Source organism: Staurois parvus, unplaced genomic scaffold (genome assembly GCF_062004578.1).
Source record: "Staurois parvus isolate SC_StPar_1 unplaced genomic scaffold, SC_StPar_1.0 ptg000082l, whole genome shotgun sequence".
Classification (NCBI taxonomy): Eukaryota; Metazoa; Chordata; class Amphibia; order Anura; family Ranidae; genus Staurois; species Staurois parvus.
Genome location: NW_028317878.1, coordinates 464,056 through 484,468, shown reverse-complemented (window position 1 = coordinate 484,468; position 20,413 = coordinate 464,056). Strand labels below are relative to the sequence as shown.

General features: G+C 40.2%; 1 protein-coding gene across 1 annotated transcript in view; it reads left to right on the top strand.

The window, feature by feature from the left end:
• The window catches only part of WIPF3 (WAS/WASL interacting protein family member 3), an 89,559-nt gene that overhangs the window by 27,169 nt on the left and 41,977 nt on the right, over nt 1–20,413 (top strand). The window contains exon 2 of the mRNA XM_089669876.1: nt 8,296–8,410. Coding sequence (XP_089526002.1) covers nt 8,324–8,410 — 87 coding nt within the window. The 5' untranslated portion in view covers nt 8,296–8,323. The remainder of the gene's footprint in view (nt 1–8,295; nt 8,411–20,413) is intronic.

The following is a 20,413-nucleotide window of genomic DNA, read 5'->3' as shown; positions in this document are numbered from 1 at the left end:
TATAAAGGCATAGTGAAGGATTATTAGATTGCAAGCTCTAATGAGCAGGGCCCTCTGATTCTTACTGTATTAAATTTTATTGTAATTATACAGTCTGCTATTATGTTGTACAGCGTGGCGTAAACTGCTGCGGCTGTATAAATCCTGTATAATAATAATAATGGTAATAACGAAGACCCCTTGTTATGATAGGGAGGGCTGCCGGGTTTACATCCAATTTTCTTGTTCGACGACAACTTTGTAACAGAGTAGATGGTTGATGATTTTGATTATGTTATTTTACTTAAACTACCTAGACTAATACTGAATAATTTTGTAAATTTTCTAGTTGATCCCTCTAGTATTTCAGTTTAGCACAGGCTTTTCTTTGTAGGAGACGTTTTCTGGGTCTGACGTCTTTTATCAAGTTGTTTTGTGTTTCTTAATTTCAGGCGAGACTCTTATCGGCTGTCTAGTGAATACAATGTGGGTTTCATGGCCAAATGAACCATAATATGAGGCTTGAAATCCCATGAATTAAACTGTGCTTGTAATGTGAGATTACATGGAAGTGACTGTTTTGGGATGCTTTCTGCCTTTCAAGGACCTGATGTGGTTTAAAGTTTTATGAAACTAAAAACTATTCTGTATGTTACATATCTTTATATATGCAAACTTTGTATTACAAGGTATTGTTACAGTTTAGGCCTCATGCACACTGGGTGCTAAAAACGCTACTTTTAGGAGCGTTTGACATTTTTTCTGCCTGTCATTGTTAGCCTATGTGTCAATGCACACATAGGCATTTACTGGCAGTAAAAAAACCACACTGCCAGTGCATTCAGGAGATGCAGTGTTTTAGCAAGTCAAGCGTTCACACTAGGCCTTTTTAGCACTTCAGCATTAACGGGTTGCACAGTGGCTAAATGGTTAGCACTTCTGCCAGGTAGTAGGTAATTGGTTCAAATCCCAACCATAGCACCACCTGCCTGGATTTTGCATGTTCTCCCTGTGCCTGTGCGGGATTCCTCCAGGTACTCCAGTTTCCTCCCACACTCCAAAGACATGCTGGTAGGTGAATTGGCTCCTGTCTAAATTGTCCCTAGTATGTGTATGTATGAATGCGAGTTAAGGAACTTAGATTGTACGCCCCTTGAGGGTTAGGGACTGATGTGAATGTACTATATATATATATATATATATATATATATATATATATGTGTTAAGCGCTGCATAAATTGATGGCGCTATATAAGTACCTGAAATAATAAATAAATAAATTTCATTGACCAAAATAAATGATTGTTCTGCTCAATACAATGAATTAATGCCCAAGCACTTGATGCACCTAAACGCATTTACAAAAATGCAGCTTTGGGCACGTCTTTCACACCGCGTTTCTCCTGCCAGGAGAAAGGCGTTCGAGAGAGCTTGGCAAATGCCCAATGCCCATGAGGCCTAACAAGGAGGAGTGGTCATTGTGGTATGGTGTTGTCTATATCACCTTTGTTACTCATTCCTTGACTTTTTCTTCCCCCATACCTGAAAATATCCCAGTGATATACTGAACACAACTGTGCCTGTCCATCACAAAGGCTGGCCAATGACACAGGGTGCACTTTGCTGGCAGTGATCCAGCTGCTGACAATTTGCCCTAACAACCAGTGGCCGGATCACTGACAGGCTGCCTATTTGTCCCTGTGGAATCACTCAGGCAGTAATTTGTCGCTCCCATCATTAGCAATCAAGATACAGGATTGTTCTGACCAGTGGTGGAGCAACAAATTGCTGCTTTGAAGGGATACATTGGGGACAAATGGGCAGCCTCTTAGTGATCCTGACACTGATAATTTTGTTGCTTAGTGGCAGAGTCGGTGGTGCAACGGCACCTTATGAGTTCTCTCATTAAGCCCTGCAGACGGCACAAGAGAAATCTGTCGATTCTACCATCCAAACTAAACAGTGTAGATGGACAAATCTTACGCTGCCGGCTATTGTATTCTAACAGCTGGAACTCATGGCTGTCAGAATACCTGGACGATCACTATTCAGCTGACAATTTTGCACCTGGTTCGTTTGATTTTCAAATCAAAGGATGTCATGTGGAGTGGTGCCAACAGGGCAAACCATGGCTTGAATTTTGTTTAGTTTATCATGAACCGGCCAAACTTCACATTGCACTGTACGGCCAGCTAAAGTGGATAGATACTGATAGCCTCTACCAGTTATCAGATAGCAAATGCAGTATCCAAATATATTTTTTTATTTTGTAGCCCTATACGTTTCCCTAGTATTTCCCAAGTTTGTTGTCAGTGTAGAAATAAATAAATTTCTTCTAACATACCTTAGCTTATGAAATATATCCAAATCAAGCAAGTATACAAATATAATATTTGACCATTTTTCTTTCTGCTGATGTCCTTTGAGGGCCATGCTGGGATCTTTAGTTGCAATGTCAGTGCAGTTGCTGATGGCAGAGTGGATGCCTACAAACACAAACGAAACTACATCAAAGGAAACATCTTGGCATCTTGATGGTTGTCTTGGAGGATTCCACCTTTCAGGGAGTAACCTATGCATAGACTCATAGGTTGTCATGGAGGATGTCGCCATCCAGGGGGTAACCTATGGTAGACTCACAGGTTGTCATGAAGGATGTCACCATACACGTATATTTATGTATGTATTATAAGTATTTTTATTATCCTATTATATTTTACATAATTCTATTTTTAGATTGTGCCACTGGATCTGTTTCCTTTTTATTAATCCTTTCAGCTATGTAAATCCACCTCACCTACCTTCTCAGTTTTAAGCCGCAGTCCATGTAAATACTTCCTACTCTCTTGCAAAGCATTACTTACAAGACATAGTGTATTACATGCTGCCAGCTCCTGACTGGCAGTTCACATTAAAAATCAGTAGCTGTCATGGCGCAATGTGAATCATATATGACTCGGGTGGTTGTCATGCTAACATTTTGCCCAGCGAACTATATAACCTAAAGCTGGCCTTGAACACAAGCCGTGATTTCATATGTCAGTTTTGCTTTTGCTTTCATGTCTGTCAACAAACCTTCTGGCTGCACCAAGTGTGGATCTCCTGCTGTTTGGTGTACTCAGCTGTTGTATGAATTAAGGGCAGGGAATGGATGAATGGTTCAGCTGGAACTTAGTAACAAAAGCATAGCTCATTTGTTCCCAGTTTGCATTACTTAAAGTGGAACTCCAGTCAAAGCTGCTTTTTTTTTTTTTTTTTTTTTTTTTTTTTTTTTTTATAATGAAGTGGATGTTGCAGGAAGTGGCAGGCAATCTTCTCAATAGGAACACATATAGTAGTAAAAATCTGATAGAGGTTATAACACTGCCAAAACTAAAACAACAGTCTAAAGTGGGCCTTCCAGCAACTTTACAAGTCAGCTTAAACACATTCATGACATGTCACAATATACAGCAAAAGTATATTTATTCAAAGGTTTATTTAAGACTTTTTTCAATTAATTGCAATATTACAATAGATCAGCATAACCAGTCCAGTAGATATAAATTCTTAGCAGGCTTTGCATATTGTTACATTGTATCATCTACTCTAGGGGTCTTCAAACTTCCTAAACAAAGGGCCAGTTTATCCTTCAGACTTTAGAGGGGCCAGTAGGAGTAGAAAATGTCCTGGCATTGGTAACAATGCCCCATCGTTGGCATTAGTGAGGGGAAAAGTGCCCTATTATTGGTGTATGTGAGAAAAATAGCCCCCATCATTGGTGTCTGTGAGAGGAATAGTCCCCCATCATTGGTGTCAGTAGGAGGAATGTTCCCCCATCATTGGTGCCAGTAGGAGGAATAGTGCTCTATCATTGGTGTCAGTGGAAGGAATAGTACCCCGTCTTTGGGGTCAGTGTGAGGAATTAAGCCCGAATTGTTAATGCCAGCAGTAGGAATAGTCCCCAAGGGCCAGATAAAGGCAAGCAAAAGGCAGCATCCGGCCCCCAGGCCACAGTTTGGAAATCTAGGAAGTTGACATCTTTTAACAAAGAAGATTCCAAAGGCAACGGTGTCAGGATATTATGATGAACAGATTTTAGTAAATCAACCTCAGAGAAATATTTGGCATGGTTTCAGCAGATGTACCTAAGTGAATGCAGCTGGCCCAGATAGTACCCATCATGTCGAACCTTATAGGTGGTCATCCATTACTTGACAGATTTCATTTAAAATTTAGTTTGATTGACCATGCCGCTGTTTTGAATAGTAAATTCCACTTTGGGATGCACATGCCCATTACAATATCTATGATTTTTCCCCTGCAAAAGCCACATTCACAGTTTCCATCCTTTTCCTTCACTTTTCCACACCATTGTGTTAAAAAAAAAATGACTGGCAATTTCACCCCATTAACTATTAGGAAATAGAAAAAATATTCTGAAAACTATTTTTCTTAATGAAATTCTACTGGTGGATGGCCAGCTTAAGCACATCATTTCATAAGTAGTTATAGATTACATCACATAGTACAACACAAGCAATTTGAATTGATGAGCTAGGTTGTGCCAGGGAGTAGGTAGCACTGATGACAAATACAAATGTAAGTTGGACCAGATATATATATATATATATATATATATATATATACATATATATATCCTAGATGTAGTAGATGCTAGAGGTAAATGGATGGAAGAAATAGTAAAAAGGCAAAGAAGATTGTAGTTTAAAATGGAACTTCACTCTCAATCAACATGGATTATTTGTAATCCTTGTACTGCTAGCACTAGTAAATAGATAGGAAAGTATATCATATTTATTTTTTTAACCTTTTTTTGCATTCCTTCAATTACTTCCTGGTTTCCATGCCTGGGCAAATGATGTCATACATCTCAGGAGTCTTCAGGAGAGTTCTCCGCTCAGCCAATGCCTAAGCTAAAGACAGGTGCATTCTAGGAAGTAACTGCTAGATGAATCATCTGCCCTTACTCAAGATGTCCACTGCCAGAAAAACCAGGAGGTTTTTTTCAAAATGATTTCTCGGCAAAATAAAGCATGAAGACATGGACGGAGGAGCTTGTTTTGAATATTAAAAATGAACTATATAGCATTTTTGGTTTGTGGTACTCAGATGTAGTGCAGTTCCACTTTAAGTCAGAAAGATAGGGGAGAAGAAGAGGTGTGAGTGAAAAGCTGCATGTTTTATCATTAAAAAGCCCCCACCCAGGGGCGGACTGACAACTCATGGGGCCCCCGGGCAATAGGGGATCATGGGGCCCCTGTGTCCTTGCCCACACTCAAACCACACCCAAAAAAGCCTATGAAAGGTACCACGGGCATCTCATGGGGCCCCTTACTGACCCTGGGCCCTCGGGCAGTGCCCGAGTTTCCGAATGGTCAGTCCACCCCTGCCCCCACCCACCCCCTTCTGACATCTCCAGTTCATGAATATTAAAGTAAAACTTCACCCCAAAGGGGAAGCTCCTCTTTTCAGCCCCTTCCTCTTCTGCTTTTGGCACATAATTTTTTTGTAGGGGTGAGAGGACTCAGGTCCCAGAAGGCTGCAGGACCATTCAAATAGCAAAGCGCAGCTTGCACATGCGCAGTAGTAAGCCATCTGTAAAGCTGCAAGGAGTCACAACTGGCTTCCCACACTAAAGATGCCAGGCACCAGAAGACTAGTGAAGAACTAGCCTGGGTGAGGACAGTATTGAGTCCCTGGACAGGTAAATGTGCTTTTATTAAAAGGCAGCAGTTACTAATACTTTTTTTCAGATTGAGCAACTGCTTTAAGTTATGGGGAACCCCATTCTTTCCTTCCTGACTCCCCATAACCAACAGCCTCTACTTTTAAAATGTTCTATCTCATTTGACTCTTCTTCCTCCCCAGAAAAAAAATCTATCCTTTTTTTCCTGACCAGATACTTAGGGCCTTATAGACTTGCAGCAGGGAGTCAAAGAATGACAGCTTCCACTGGAGGTTTGAATTGCAACCACAGGTTCCCCTATATTTAATAATACAATATATCAAGCCAAACATTTTTTTAGCGTTTGGTTGGAGATTTCTTCCCTTTCAAAACTCTTCAAAACCTCCAAATTCTGGAATCCAAGCAGCAATATCAAAACCTGCATTCATTTGACTTTGTTGACAATGCCTGCACTACAGGGAATTCAGTGTTTGCCTACCCTGGGAAAATAAAATGTAGTGTAGCTGCTAATGCCAACAACTTCTGAGAACCTTTCTAGGTCACTGCAGTAGTGTAAGGTTTCTGTTGGGTTTGAACTATCACATTCAGTTTAGTGCAATTGCTCTTGCCATAGTATTACAAATACAGCATAAGTGAGGTATTACACATGATATTTGTTTTGTGAAATCCTAATTATCAATGGCAATTCAGTTATTTTCTCTGGATGAAATAAGAATGAGTTGAAATCTTTCTGTGGTACATAAAAGATACAGTAAACTATTATTCTTTTGCCCTGTATGTTTTGTCTTTTGTATTAGTAGAACATAGTGATGTATACAATATGTGAACCAGTCTCCTTTGCAGTCAAAGTTATAATTTTCTATAATTGATAGGTAATTATGGAAAGGTATAATTTTTTTAATTACAAAGAACTTGATGAATTACATTAAACTTGCCCTAACAATACATCTAGGCTTGTGGATTCATATGCTAAACTACTCAATATATATTTTGTTGAGCAAATGAACATAAATCTTTTTACAAATCGGTTTGAATCATTTTAGCATTCTTTATATGAATTACTCATTTATTAGCAGTAATGTTTCATTTATTTCTCTAAAAGTACCCATAGACATGAGCTGAATATTGTCTTAGGGCTCTTGCACACAGCAGAATGATTTTACATAGGATCTTGCTGGCAGTTGGATACTATGTAAAATCTTGTCCATGTACTATACACCTATAACATTTGCGCTAACGTGTGTACGGGGTACAGTGCAAATGAAGACACAGGCTTTCCCTAGCACCTAGTGTCCTTGGTTGCTAGGTCTCAGACCCCCCTACCGCCTGATGCCCTATGTCTCTGGGATGCAAGTGGCTCCTGCCACCTAGCATCCTATGTTGCTAGGATGCAGGCGGCTCCTTGGTATTCAGAGCCAATAACATACATTTATGTTAAATGCTGTACGCACGTAAATGTTACAAGTGTTAAATACAGTCCATACGCAGGACAGTGAATTCTAATTTCTTTTTTCTATAATGCAGCTGAACACAGCTTCAGATTATGGAGCCATGTGCAGCGGTGTGTATTGGCTTGTAGCATAACATAGATCTGCATACAGAGCCATAAAAAAAATGTATGTATGACTCTGAACATAGCATTTGTGCTAATATTTTACATGCGGACAGTGTAAATGATGGACTTACTGCCGCCTGGCATCCTTGGTTGCTAGGATGCTGTCCTTCACTGCCGCTTAGTATTCTAGGTTGTTGGGACACAGGCAGTTCCACTTTAAAGTAGAACTGCACTGCATCTGAGCACCACAAACCAAAAATGTTGTTTAATTAATTTTTAATACTCAAAACAAACTCCTCCATCTATCCATGTCTCCATGCTTTTATTTTGTTGAGAAATCACTTTGAAAAACACTCCCTTGCATTTCTGGCTGCAACTTAAACAAGGGCAGATGATTTATGTAGCATTTACCTCCTGGAATCCATCTTCCCTTAGCTTATGCATGCAGGCAGGAGGGTGTGCTTAGCTAAGAAAACCCCTTCTCCACTCCTGAAGTCTTTTAGGATGTATGACGTAATTAGCCTATGCCTTGAAACCAGGAGGTGACCGAAGAAATGTAAAAAAAAAATAAAAAAAACGAGTAAACATGATATTTTTTCCTATCTATTTACTAATGCTAGCTGCATAAGGAAGAAGACAAATTCAGTGTTGATTGGAAGAGTGAAGTTCCACTTTAAAGCTGAAAGATGTTTTGCCTTAGCAGTCTTGATCTTTAGTGTATCTTGCGTTACTTGCCCTTTGATTCAGCAGACTTGTAGGCGGTAGGTCGGACCTTATCTCTTGCATACATTACACAGTCCAGTGGAAAGAAGAAAAAAGGTTCATGTGACAGACAGGTGTGCATTTTATCGGGTGCAAGGTAACACCAGTGACTAAGGCTTTGCATGCAGGAACGCTGATGAAATGCGCATATTAGATTAATGACAGCGCTGGAGGACATTTCTGAAAACTAGTAAAAAGGAAAGTGTGGTTACATAGATTGTATAAAATGTTTGCTACTGCAGTTTGAAAATTCAAAAGATGATTTGATGATGATTTGAAACTAAAATCATTGTGTTTTGTTATATTCCAGGGCTGAAGATTAGCAAGAAACCTGAGCCATGCCAGTGCCTCCTCCTCCACCTCCTCCGGCACCTCCACCTCCACCAGGTGGGCCACCAGCACCTCCACCTCCATCATTCTCCCAGGTATGCTCTTGTCTGGCTCCTCTGCCCCTACATACTGTCTTATCTTGTTTGACATTGCACAGATGAAATGAGTCAATCAGGAGACTTAAACCTACTCAGCTGTGGTGACACCAAATATGCACTAAATCAAATACTGGAGAAGCTCTTCCAGTATGACATAACAAAGCAAATATCATATCACATCAAATATGCACTGCATAGCTTACCTCAGTATTTAGTGAGCTATACTTATCAATTCACGGGTTAATCATTGTTTGTCCTGCATTAAATGTGTTATAACTTTGTAAGATAATAAAGTATAACTAAAAGCAAAACCTTTTTTTTTTTACTTTTGTATAGAGTGCAGAGGAATTAGAACACCTGCCATGTTTTATTGGTGTCTGTGCCCCCGGTAAACCACTTTCCCTCCAGAGGATTTACCCCCCTTCCTGACCAGGCCATTTTTTGCAATACGGCTCTGTGTAACTTTACCTGACAGTTGCGCAGCCATGCAACGCTGCAGCTAAATGAAATTTATGTACTATTTTCCCCACAAATAGAGCTTTCTTTCTGTGGTATTTGATCGCCTCTGCGTTTTTTATTTTTTGTACTATAAACAAAAAAGACCGACAATTTTGAGATAAAAACAATATTTTTGACTTTTTGCTATTAAACATGTCCAGTAAAAAAAATTAAAAAAATCAAATTTCATCATAAATTTAGGCCAAAAATGTATTCTGCTACATGTCTTTGCTAAAAAAAAAATCCCAATATGTGTAAATTAATTGGCTTATGTGAAAGTTATAGTGTCTACAAATGGCGGTATATATACTGGAATTTTAAAAATTTTTTAATACTAGTAATGGTGGTGATCAGCGACTTATAGCAGGACTGCGACAGGCATTCTGACACTGGGGGGAACACTGACTAACTGTCACTGACATATCCAGTAACATTAATACAGTGATCATTTCTAAGTAAAAAGCACTGACACTGTACTAATGGCACTGGGCAGGAAGGGGTTAACATCTGGGGTAATCAAAGGGTCAACTGTGTGCTGTATTAGTATTGTGTATGTTGTACTGTGTAAGAACATTGCTTTGTATTGTTCCGCTATGCAGAGCAATACAAAGTAGTGTGCAGGAACTAACAGGGGAGAGATCTGTAATGTTTACACACAGACCTCTCCCCCGTCAGTGATACTCGGTGATCGCCAGGTGCCTGCAGGGAATCACCGGCCGGTACCCGGTGATGACAGCTGAAGCCGCCAATGGTGCATGCGCCCTCTACCCGGAAATACAAAATGATGTGTATATATATATATATATATATATATATATATATACACATGATTTTGCCCAGCCCTGCTGCCTTGTAGCAGTATTTCTGCTATAGAGCGGCAAGCAAGCGGTTAAAGAGATTCACCCTCTCTATTTGTCCAGTTTACCATTATCATTGAAAGTAAAAGAAAATCGCAAATCTTCCAATAGGGACACTAGTTCTAGTGACCTGGGGGTCCCAAAGGAATTCCCTTAATTTTCATTTCTTGTTTGGCTATGGGGTAGGAAGTGAAGGGAAATCTCCAAAATGGGACACAGATGGTGAAATAAAATCTGACAGGGGTTATATCCCTCCCTTGCTCTATCCAAAATGAAAAAAAAAGTTTTGAAGTTTTGCCTATAGATCTACTTTAATTGTTCATCATACTGTATAAAGACCCATTCACATCATAGGTACAAGGCTGTGATGGGATGCCCAACACAGTTCCAATGCATAGATAACACAATTTGCCTTATGTCGTAATGTTTTTAGACTTTCTGCTTTTTTTTCTTCTTCTTTTGTACACTTGCTATTTTACATGTGTTTAGATTGTTACTTTTAAAGCCAAAAACATGACAAAAGTGACTGATAACATTAATAATGTTAGCTTTAAAAAAGAAATAAAGATATTATAATAAAAATAAAATCAAAAGTAGTCTGGTGAGCTCCATCCTTTTTTTTTTACTGTGCATTTTGATGCTTTTGGCATGCGGCAAAACGCATGTTTCCTAGCAGTGTTTGGGGTGCCGTTAAAAATGATTGGCACCACAAGATCGACAAACTGTTTCTTGCATTACCACAACATACACAGTAATGCACAGTTCTGCACACGTTCCCAGAATGCACAGGTGTGATTGAGGCCTTACTGTGATTCTAAAGGCATAATTAAAAAAATTAATAAATAACACACATGCCTATACATACCTGCTGTATGCACAGAGCAGCCCATCCTCCTCTTCTCGGGTCTTCCCGCAGGCTCTCCTGGCTCCTCCTCCTCCCACAGCAAGCATCTCTTTATGGGGGCATCCAGTGCTCCGTGTGTCCATTCACACACGGAGTTGCGCTGCGGCCCCGCCCACGCTTTCTTCTCATTGGCTCACTTGCTATGATTGGCAACCAATGGCTCCCACTGTTGTCTTAGCCAAAGAGAAAAAGGAGTCCTGGGATAGCAGAGACTCCAGTGCACATCGCTGAATCAAGAGGGGGCTTAGGTGAGTATTAGGGGGGGCTTAGATGATTATTAGGGAGGGCTGGGGGGATAGTGCACGCAGAAGGTTTTTTACCTTAATGCAAAGAATGCATGAATGTAAAAAATCTTCAGGCTTAAAAACCAATTTAAAGTGAATTTCCATGTTTGCCGCAAAATTGAGGTAACACCTATTTTAATTGTTCTATGTCCCTATTCACATAGCATAACTTTAAAATAAATATTCAAAAGAGAAGTTAGGGAATTCAAAAAAAAAAATGTATATACTCACCTAGGTGAATGCAGCATCAGTCCCCCGTCTCTACACCGGGAACTGAGCGATCAAAGACTGCTGATCGCTCAGTTCCCGGAGTTCACTGAGCAGAGAGCTGATCACTGTCAGTCTCTGGTTCTCTGCTCTGCCCCTCCAGTGCTCACTGGAGCACTGGGCTGTGGAGGGGGCTGGAGCTGCTGGCTCAGGCTCTCAGCTGTATGAAAACTTTTTGGGGAAAGATCCTCAAAGGAAGAAGGTACCATATGTGATCTAAGTAGTTTGACTAAAACAGATAAACTTTATTGAAAACCAAAATTAAGAGTAATAACATCAAAGAATAGCTCTCATGGCACAAATGTTGATCTCAACCCGTTACCAAATTTAAAAATTTGACAATGTTGTCAAAACTAAAATCAAGGATTCCGGACAATGAATGACATGAAAAACATATCTACCACCAGAAAGTTCTGTGTTTTGACACGTCACCTCTGCTCAAAATAAAAGCCTGGTAAATTCCAACAAATAAATATGTTACATACAGTTGTGCTCAAAAGTTTACATACCCTGGCAGAAATTGTGAAATTTTGGCATTGATATTGAAAATATGACTGATCATGCCAAAAAATGTTCTTTTATTGAAGGATGATGATCATATGAAGCCATGTATTATCAAATTATTATTTGGCTCCTTTTTAATTCATAATAACAGAAATCACCCAAATGCCCATGATCAAAAGTTTACATACCCTGGAATGTTTGGCCTTGGTACAGACACACAAGGTGACACACACGGGTTAAAATGCCAATAAAGGTTCATGTCCCACATCTGTGGCTTTTTAAATTGCAATTAGTGTCAGTGTACAAATAGTCAATGAGTTTGTTAGCTCTTACATGGAAGCACTGACTAGGCTAGATACCGAGCCATGGGGATCAGAAAAGAACTGTCAAAAGTCCTGCGTAATAAGGTAATGGAACTTTATAAAGATGGAAAAGGACATAAAAAGATGTCCAAAGCCTTGAATATGCCAATCAGTACTGTTAAATCACCTATTAAGAAGTGGAAAGTTTAGGGATCTCTTGATACCAAGCCAATGTCAGGTAGACCTAGAAAGATTGCAGCCATAACTGGCAGAAGAATTGTCCTGGACTCAAAGAAAAACCCACAGGGAACCTCAAAAGAAATACAGGCTGCTCTGGAAAAAGATGGTGTGGTTGTTTTTAAGGAGTACAATACAGTTATACTTGAAAAATGAGCTGTTTGGTCGAGGTGCCGGAAAGAAGCTTTTACTGCACCAATGACACAAAAAAGCCCGGTTACAATATGCCTGACAACACCTTGACATGCCTAACCGGGCCTTCTTGTGTCATTGATGCAGTAAAGGCTTCTTTCTGGCACCTCGACCATGCAGCTCATTTTTGTTCAAGTGTCATCATATTGTGCTCGTTCGCTTGGTATCAAGAGATCCCTGATCTTTCCACTTCTTAATAGGTGATTTAACAGTACTGATTGGCATATTCAAGGCTTTGGACATCTTTTTTATGTCCTTTTCCATCTTTATAAATTTCCATTACCTTGTTACTCAGGACTTTTGACAGTTCTTTTCTGATCCCTATGGCTCAGTATCTAGCCTACTCAGTGCTTCCATGTGAGAGTTAACAAACTCATTGATTATTTATACACTGACACTAATTGCAATTTAAAAAGACACAGATGTGGGACATTAACCTCTAATTGGCATTTTAACCCGTGTGTGTCACTTTGTGTGTCTGTACCAAGGCCAAACATTCCAGGGTATGTAAACATTTGATCATGGCCATTTGGGTGATTTCTGTTATCATTATGATTTAAAAAGGAGCCAAATAACTATTTGATAATAAATGGCTTCATATGATCATCATCCTTCAATAAAAGAGCATTTTTTGGCATGATCAGTCATATTTTCAATATCAATGCCAAAATTTCACAATTTCTGCCAGGGTATGTAAACTTTTGAGCACAACTGTATGAGGGAAGTATCATAACACAGCGCAGAACTAAGTGCATTCCTGTGACCTACAGAAGTATGGCCAAAAGAGCTTTGGCCCTACGTCTCCTTTAAAGTTTGCAGTTTCCCTTTTTTTAAGATGCTCTTTTCTAAAAAAAAATCCAGGAAGGAAAAATCCTACTAGTTCTCTTTCTTATAAGGGGCTGTTTGCCATAATTACGCCATTGGCAAAGTATGACATTATCATTCGAATTTGTAAAGGCTGCAGAATTGGGGTAGATTGGGGAATTTTGCTAAAAATATCATACCCATGGATTCCCAAAGAAAACAAACAGTGTATATATATATATATATATATATATATATATATATATATAATCCAGATATTGGCTATGATTTCAGTTGGCCTGTACATTGACATAAAAATGAACACAGGCTGTTTAACAGCCATGATGCAATATATTTGGGAAGTCACTGTGAAATACTTGACTTTAAGTGGCAGGTGATGGTTCCCCTTGCGGGTGCTGATTTTGTAAACTTTTCAATTTCCTCCCCATTACTGGCAGTTGTTGCAGTTAGCTGTAAAAACAGTGACTTTAGCACTTTAGTTTCTTGAATAGCATCCCAGTTTGAACTCACCTCTCATATAACAGAGGAATGTGACAGATGGTTCCGTCTGTTGTTGCTGCAGTTGTCTGGTGACACGGTAATGGATATTCATTTGCAGCTTTTCTTTCCATCTTCTTGCAGTTGTATGTACAAAAATAGTCTTTTCTTGAGAGCCCCCCTGGACACAATGGACATTTGTTCCACCTTGTGCAAAACAGATTTACCAGCCAAATGATATGTTGGCACTTGGGCACAGGATACTGCCTATTTCTTTATTTTACTCATTATTTCCATGTTTATATAACCAAAGGAAGTAACTCTTATAACAGAAACCATGCAAATGATGTGGGACTCAGCAATACCAAGGCCTAGAAATATCTGACTTTATATTGAGTTTTTCTGACCGTTACATTATTTTGTAAATGATTGTGGATAATGATGATTAAAGCGGTAATAAACTCCACTAATCATTTTATACAAACAGGCCCCCTGCAGGGTTATACCAGAATGTTTTAGGATGCACAGCATACCAGCACATTATGACATACTTACCTGTCGAAGGATGCCCTCCAGCATAGTAGTAGTAGTAGTAGTAGTAGCAGTAGTAGTTTCTTCAAAAATGTAAAAAAATTATAATAATAAAAGAAGAAATAACAAAATAATCGTACAGTAGTAGACGGACACAACAAAAACAGTTTACAAAAAAAAACACATAAAACTGTAAACAAAACAAAATAATTTGATTCACATATCCGAAAAAGGAGTGGGAAGAAGCGCCAACTTATTTAATTCCACCCCTTCTCTATAAATGATAATAATACATTGTCAAGCTTCCCACCAGTATAAAGTTATAAGATAATAATGATTCTAATAAATGATACTGTTTACTAATAATCTTGCTATACAATCATACATACATACATACACACTTTAACTGATATATGCATTCATACATATGTACATGTAGATACATACACATGCACATACACACCCAGCATTGCGCTGTCAGTGCTCGGCGTTCCTATCTTCTCCTGGTCTTCTTTCTGGGTTCACTCGGTGGATGGCTGGGCTACGATGATGTCATTTTCATGCATTGGCAGTACAGTGGCTCAGTGGTTAGTCCTTCCACCTGGCAGTACTAGGGTCATTGGCTCGAATCCCAGCCACGGCACCACCTACCTGGAGTTTGCATGTTCTCCCTGTGTCTGCGTGGGTTTCCTCCGATTACTCCGGTTTCCTCGCACACTCTAAAGACATGCTGGTAGGTTAATTGGATCCTGTCTAAATTGGCCCTAGTATGTGTATTTAGGAATGTGAGTTAGGGACCTTCGATTGTACACCCCTTGAGGGTTAGGGACTGATGTGAATGTACAATATATATGTAAAGAGCTGTGGAAATTGACAGCGCTATATAAGTACCTGAAATAAATGCATATGCAGAGGAGTCACATTGTTAAAGCACAGAGCTGGTACCGCAAATGTACTTTGACTGGACCATAGGAGCCTATGGGTGACAACACCGCTTCCAGACATAACCAGCTGTTGTCAAGCATTCACTCCTCTCCTCTGCAGTTGCCGCTGGCTGACACAGTAAAGATCATGTGATCAGACCAGAGCAGGCTGAAAATAGGTAACTATACAGATCTTTTTTACACAAGTTAGTCAGAATAGGTTCTATGATGAATGGTAGGTGAGCACTGCACACCAAGCAGCTCCAAATGCATGGAAAGTGGAGAGTGGTCTCAGCCTTGGCTCCTCCTAATAGCCACACCTCTTGATGCATTTTGCCCCACCCCAGGGCTTAATCATTTGGAGCTGCTCAGGGTGTGGCATTCACCTGTCATTCATCATAGCACTTACTAGATTGCCATATGTACGTCAGCACCCCATTCGGAGTGGGACATTAGAGCCATATAATTGACGTTTGGAGTGGCGCTCCATTAAACATATACAAGGTCTTAGTCAGAATCGGTGTTTGGAGAAAGGAGGGAGCATTTTAAGCTTAGTTAGATTTATCTTGGAATTCTATTTAAAGTATATCTAAACCCAAGAAGAAACACTGAATATATTGCAGCTTGCAGATCCTTGTATATGGTGGCTGTATTAGTTTTCTTTTTTCAGTCTTTTTTGCCCTTTCATTTCACCTGGTGATCCTGCCAGTGACACAGTTCCTGTACTAGGGTGATACCTCTCATTGTATTGTCTCTATGGAGGAACAGTGTTGTCACCATAGAACAGAAAGTGTGTTCATACTAAAGAACACCCCAACCCTTCCCTTATCTTCATAACCTGAAGTATAACTGAAGGCAAACCTTTTTTTCTTAATGTTGATGAAGTAGCGAGGGATTGGAATACCTGTTTAGGAATATTCACCCTCTCTATTTGTTCTGGTGACTGGTATCAAGTAGTGCAAGTGAAGGGAAATCCCAAATTTTGAGTAGTCACAAGAATAGGAATAGAGGGTAAACCTTCCAATGGGGTACACTAGATCTGATGACCATGGTGACAATCAGGGATTTCAGTGTTTTTGGAAGGATTTCCTCCCACTTCCTGTTGTGGCCATGGGATAGGAAGTGAGGGGAACTTTCTCCAGTGGGACACATATGGAAAAAAAAATGCTGACAAGGCTGTTTAAAAAGACAAGGCTGATTACCTTAAGCTAGCCGTACAAATCTATGAATTTCTTTTGTCCAGCCTGCAGGCCGAATGAAAGAGATCTAAGAGATTCTTCAACCCAAGCCAAACTGCACCTAAGGTAGTGCTAGCAACAGTCGGTCTGCCTCTTTTTTTCTGCCTCCCCCCACCCCTCCTTTTCTCCGAGGTGATTTCTATTTCCTCCTTTTGTGTCTCGTCTCATTTGAGACAGTTACAAGAATGTGAATTTTAAATTAGTGACTTCCTCATTCTAGGTTTTAATATTTAACATTTATTACTAATTATCAATCATTGTGAGAATTTATATGAACCTAGAAGTTAATAAAATATACTTGGATAAGAAGTCACTATCGATCAAGGGGAATACGTTTTTGTTTTTTGTTGTTGTTATTTTTGGTTTATGCTTTTATTATTGAATAAAGATTCATTCTTATATGAGCGATGCATTTAAGCTGCTGACCTACTGGGGCGCAGCTCTATATTAGGTTATGTTTTCTTCAGATTGTTATTCTATTCTTACATGCATGCTTGAATGCTTTTAAGGGTTAATTTCAGGATTGGGCATTGCTGCATTTAAATCCACTTTTTCAAAACTTTCTGACCGGCAGGTCATAATGCTTCCCCCGCCTGTCAGCTGTAATGTACACTGAGCCGCACATGCACAGCTCGGCATATATTTATGGCACCTGCTGTGTGCTATGGTGATGGGACTCCTATGCACATGCATGGAAGTGACGTCATCATGGCCCAGGCATTCAAACGGCCGAACAGCCGGAACCCTGAAGAAAGACCAGGCAACGATGGAAGTGCCCTAAACCTGTGGGATCGGTGACAGTGCAGGATCCTAATCTGACAGGTAAGTCTAATATCCATTTTAGCACATTATAGAATAACCCACCTGGGGGTCTATGTAGTTAAAAAAACAAAGAATGGAATACTGCTGTAAACACTTTGAGAGTACTTAAACTTCTTCCTCTTCAATAGCCACTCTCTCCATGATTGAATTCTGCTGTGGGTGAAACCCTTTGGAAGCGTGGCTTCGGGTGGGAGTGTGCTGACATTGTAATAAACCTTGGCTGGAATTGAACATCTCCTGTGTGCAGCCAGTTACTTGGATAGTGGAATGTAATGGGAAAGGGCAGACTCCAGGGCCCTGGTACATGGCTGATTGCAGGGAATCGAGGAGGACACAGGCTTACTATGCGCAGTAAATAGGGGTTGGGTTCATCTAATAGATTTGAATAGTGCCCGTCCTAACAAAGGGTTAAAGGTTTAGATGCTGGGCTTCTTTCATTGTTAAAGTGGAGTTCCACTCAACCTATCAAAAAATAAAAGTCAGCAGCTACAAAAACTGTTTTAAAAAAACAGCCACTCACCTGTCCCTCGGTCCCATGGTGTGTCCCCCGCAGCTCCTTTTTTTCGGCCGTCCTTTATTCCAGGATGCCGGCATCTTCAGTGTGGATACCCAGCTGTGATAGCTTGTGGCTTCACAGCCGGGTACCCACTGCGCATGCGCGAGTAGCGCTGCACTTCGTGAATGGTCCTGTAGTCTTCTGGGACCTGTCATGTGTCCCATAAGACTACAGGGAGGGAGGGAGGGACACCTTCCGCTTCCGATTGCCTAGGCCAGGGGTAGGCAACCTGAGAGCTGCTGGACTAACAAGTTCCATCATGCCTCTGCAAGTCATAGCTGTAACTCAGTTTTGTAATCTTTGCAATGCCTCATGGGAAATGTAGTTCCACAACAGCTAGAGAGCCACAGGTTGCCTACTCCTGGCCAAGGCGATCAAACCGGAAGTGGGAGCGGGTACCTGTCAAAATCGGGTACCCACTCCCCCCCCCCCCCCGCTCCCCAAAGCTGCCAATTCTTAATGGAGAGCGGGGAAGCAGTCCTTAAAGTGGAACTTCCCCTTTTGGGTGAAGCTCTGCTTTAAGGAGGACAGGTTTAGGACAGGCTTACTCTGACATTGTTCAAAAAACCTTGCAATCAGCCATGGCACCTCTGCCTTAGAAACATCAATAGGTAGGAAATATAAAAAATATATAAATTAGGAATGCTTTGTGAATGAGAACACATAACAAACATATAGCGGGGGGGTTACAAGCTCGCTGGACTTCTGGCAAAATCAACTGGTGGACCAAAACTACCACTTTCAGAGCGATCCTCTTATAATCTGATTGTTAATATACAGCTTTTGAAAGCTGATCATGACAGTTCATGAGAAAGTATCCGAATAGGACAAGCATGAAAATTTTTCTTGTACGATAACAGAACGAACGATTTACGTTTAATCAGTACATTATTCATCTGTAAAAAAATCAAGTGACCAAGACTGCGCATGCTCAGAAACAAAAGAATACATTAATTCATCACAGAACTTGTATTCTGTTTTACGAGAATTTTCGTAACTCTGGTAACCTATTTGTTTTTGATATGAGACTAGCTGCAAAAAAAAAACGGACAATCATTCGTCTGATATTCTCGGCGTGTGTACTAGACCTGTGTACTCTCTGACTGTCAGAAACCATGTTCAACCTTTGCATTGGTTAATAGTGGCCACCATTGGCATTATATTCCATAGGTCTTAATCAGTAGAGTGCTGCCCAGAGAGCAGTGATAATGTGAAAAGGTTCCATAATCCATGACAGTCAGTTTGATTTTATTGCAGTTTGATTAGATAAAACCTATATTTATTCTTATCATCTACAGCCATGTTCCTATAATCAATGTATTTAACTCGCCTGGATTGCTCTGCTTTGTGTATCATGTTTGATGATAAAAACAAAAGCTGCTATTTTTGGTACACTGATGGCGGACTGGAGTTCTGGCAAACGGCGGTTTGTTCTCCCCCGATAGCAGTACAGAGCTTATCTCTCCGGGAACAGCAAGGGAAGAGGAAGAGAGATGGCCCTTGACTACAATAATGTAATCTATGACTGAGCACACAAAGACCAGAGCGCAGAGAAGTCCAAAGTGTGAAAAGGTCGAAATTCAGTCAATATTTCCTGCATAGAGTTTCAGCACACTGTCATTTGTCCAGGGCATGAGTAGATTTTTCCAAGCTGTCAAGTACATTTCCACCTGTTCAAGTCTGAAAATCATAGAGGCTTTTGGCATGCTAAATAGAGTTTAGTTTTATTGAAATTTTTCTTTTTTCCTAATTCTCTATTTGTTACTGTTACAGTTAAAGTTTAGTGAAAATGTTTTTTTTTTTTACAAAACAGCACCAGGGACAGTACTTACTATGAATGAAGAATGTCCCGTGTAATGATAGCTGCTGTGTTAGGTTGAAGGCCCCATGCAGACAGGGCGTTTAGCCAAGCTCTCCTAAATGCCTTTCCTCCTGGCTGCCGCATTTTGAAAAAACGCTTGACACGTGTAAGCATGTTTAGACATGTCAAGAGCTTGGACGTAAATTCATTATATTGCCCAGAATTCTGGCCATTGAAATGAATTAACTCTCAAGCGCTTTTTGTGCTTAGCAGTAAAAAGTGTTTAGACGCATCAAGCATTTTTTCTGCCAAAACGCAGCTGCTCCTGGGCGTACTGGCATTGTTTTTTGTTGCTGCCTCTAATCTCCTCAAAACGTTAACATGAAGGGGCTTTTAGAGGCAAAAAAGAGAGAAAAAAAACACCCGATGACCCTAAAAGAAGCAGAAAAAATATCCAATGTGCATCAGGTGGAAATATGAAGTCCTCTGCCCCCTAGTTCCCCCTGCAGCAGTGACCTTTTGGTGCTGTGGGGGTTAATATATGCATCTAAAGCTGCCACTGGAACTTATCAACTGCCGACTGTGCCCACCCTTTCTACCCCTGTGCGCCTTTCTTAGAAGCTATGCTATTGGCTCCCACAATGAAAGCTCTAGGAATGGAGGAGATGGACTTTTCATTCATCCACCCATCTTTCATTTATAGATACTTTTTACTGTGGGAAAGTAAAATAGTAAGGTTTCTATGAATGGAGAAAGAGCGGGCATAGTTGGCACCTGATGAA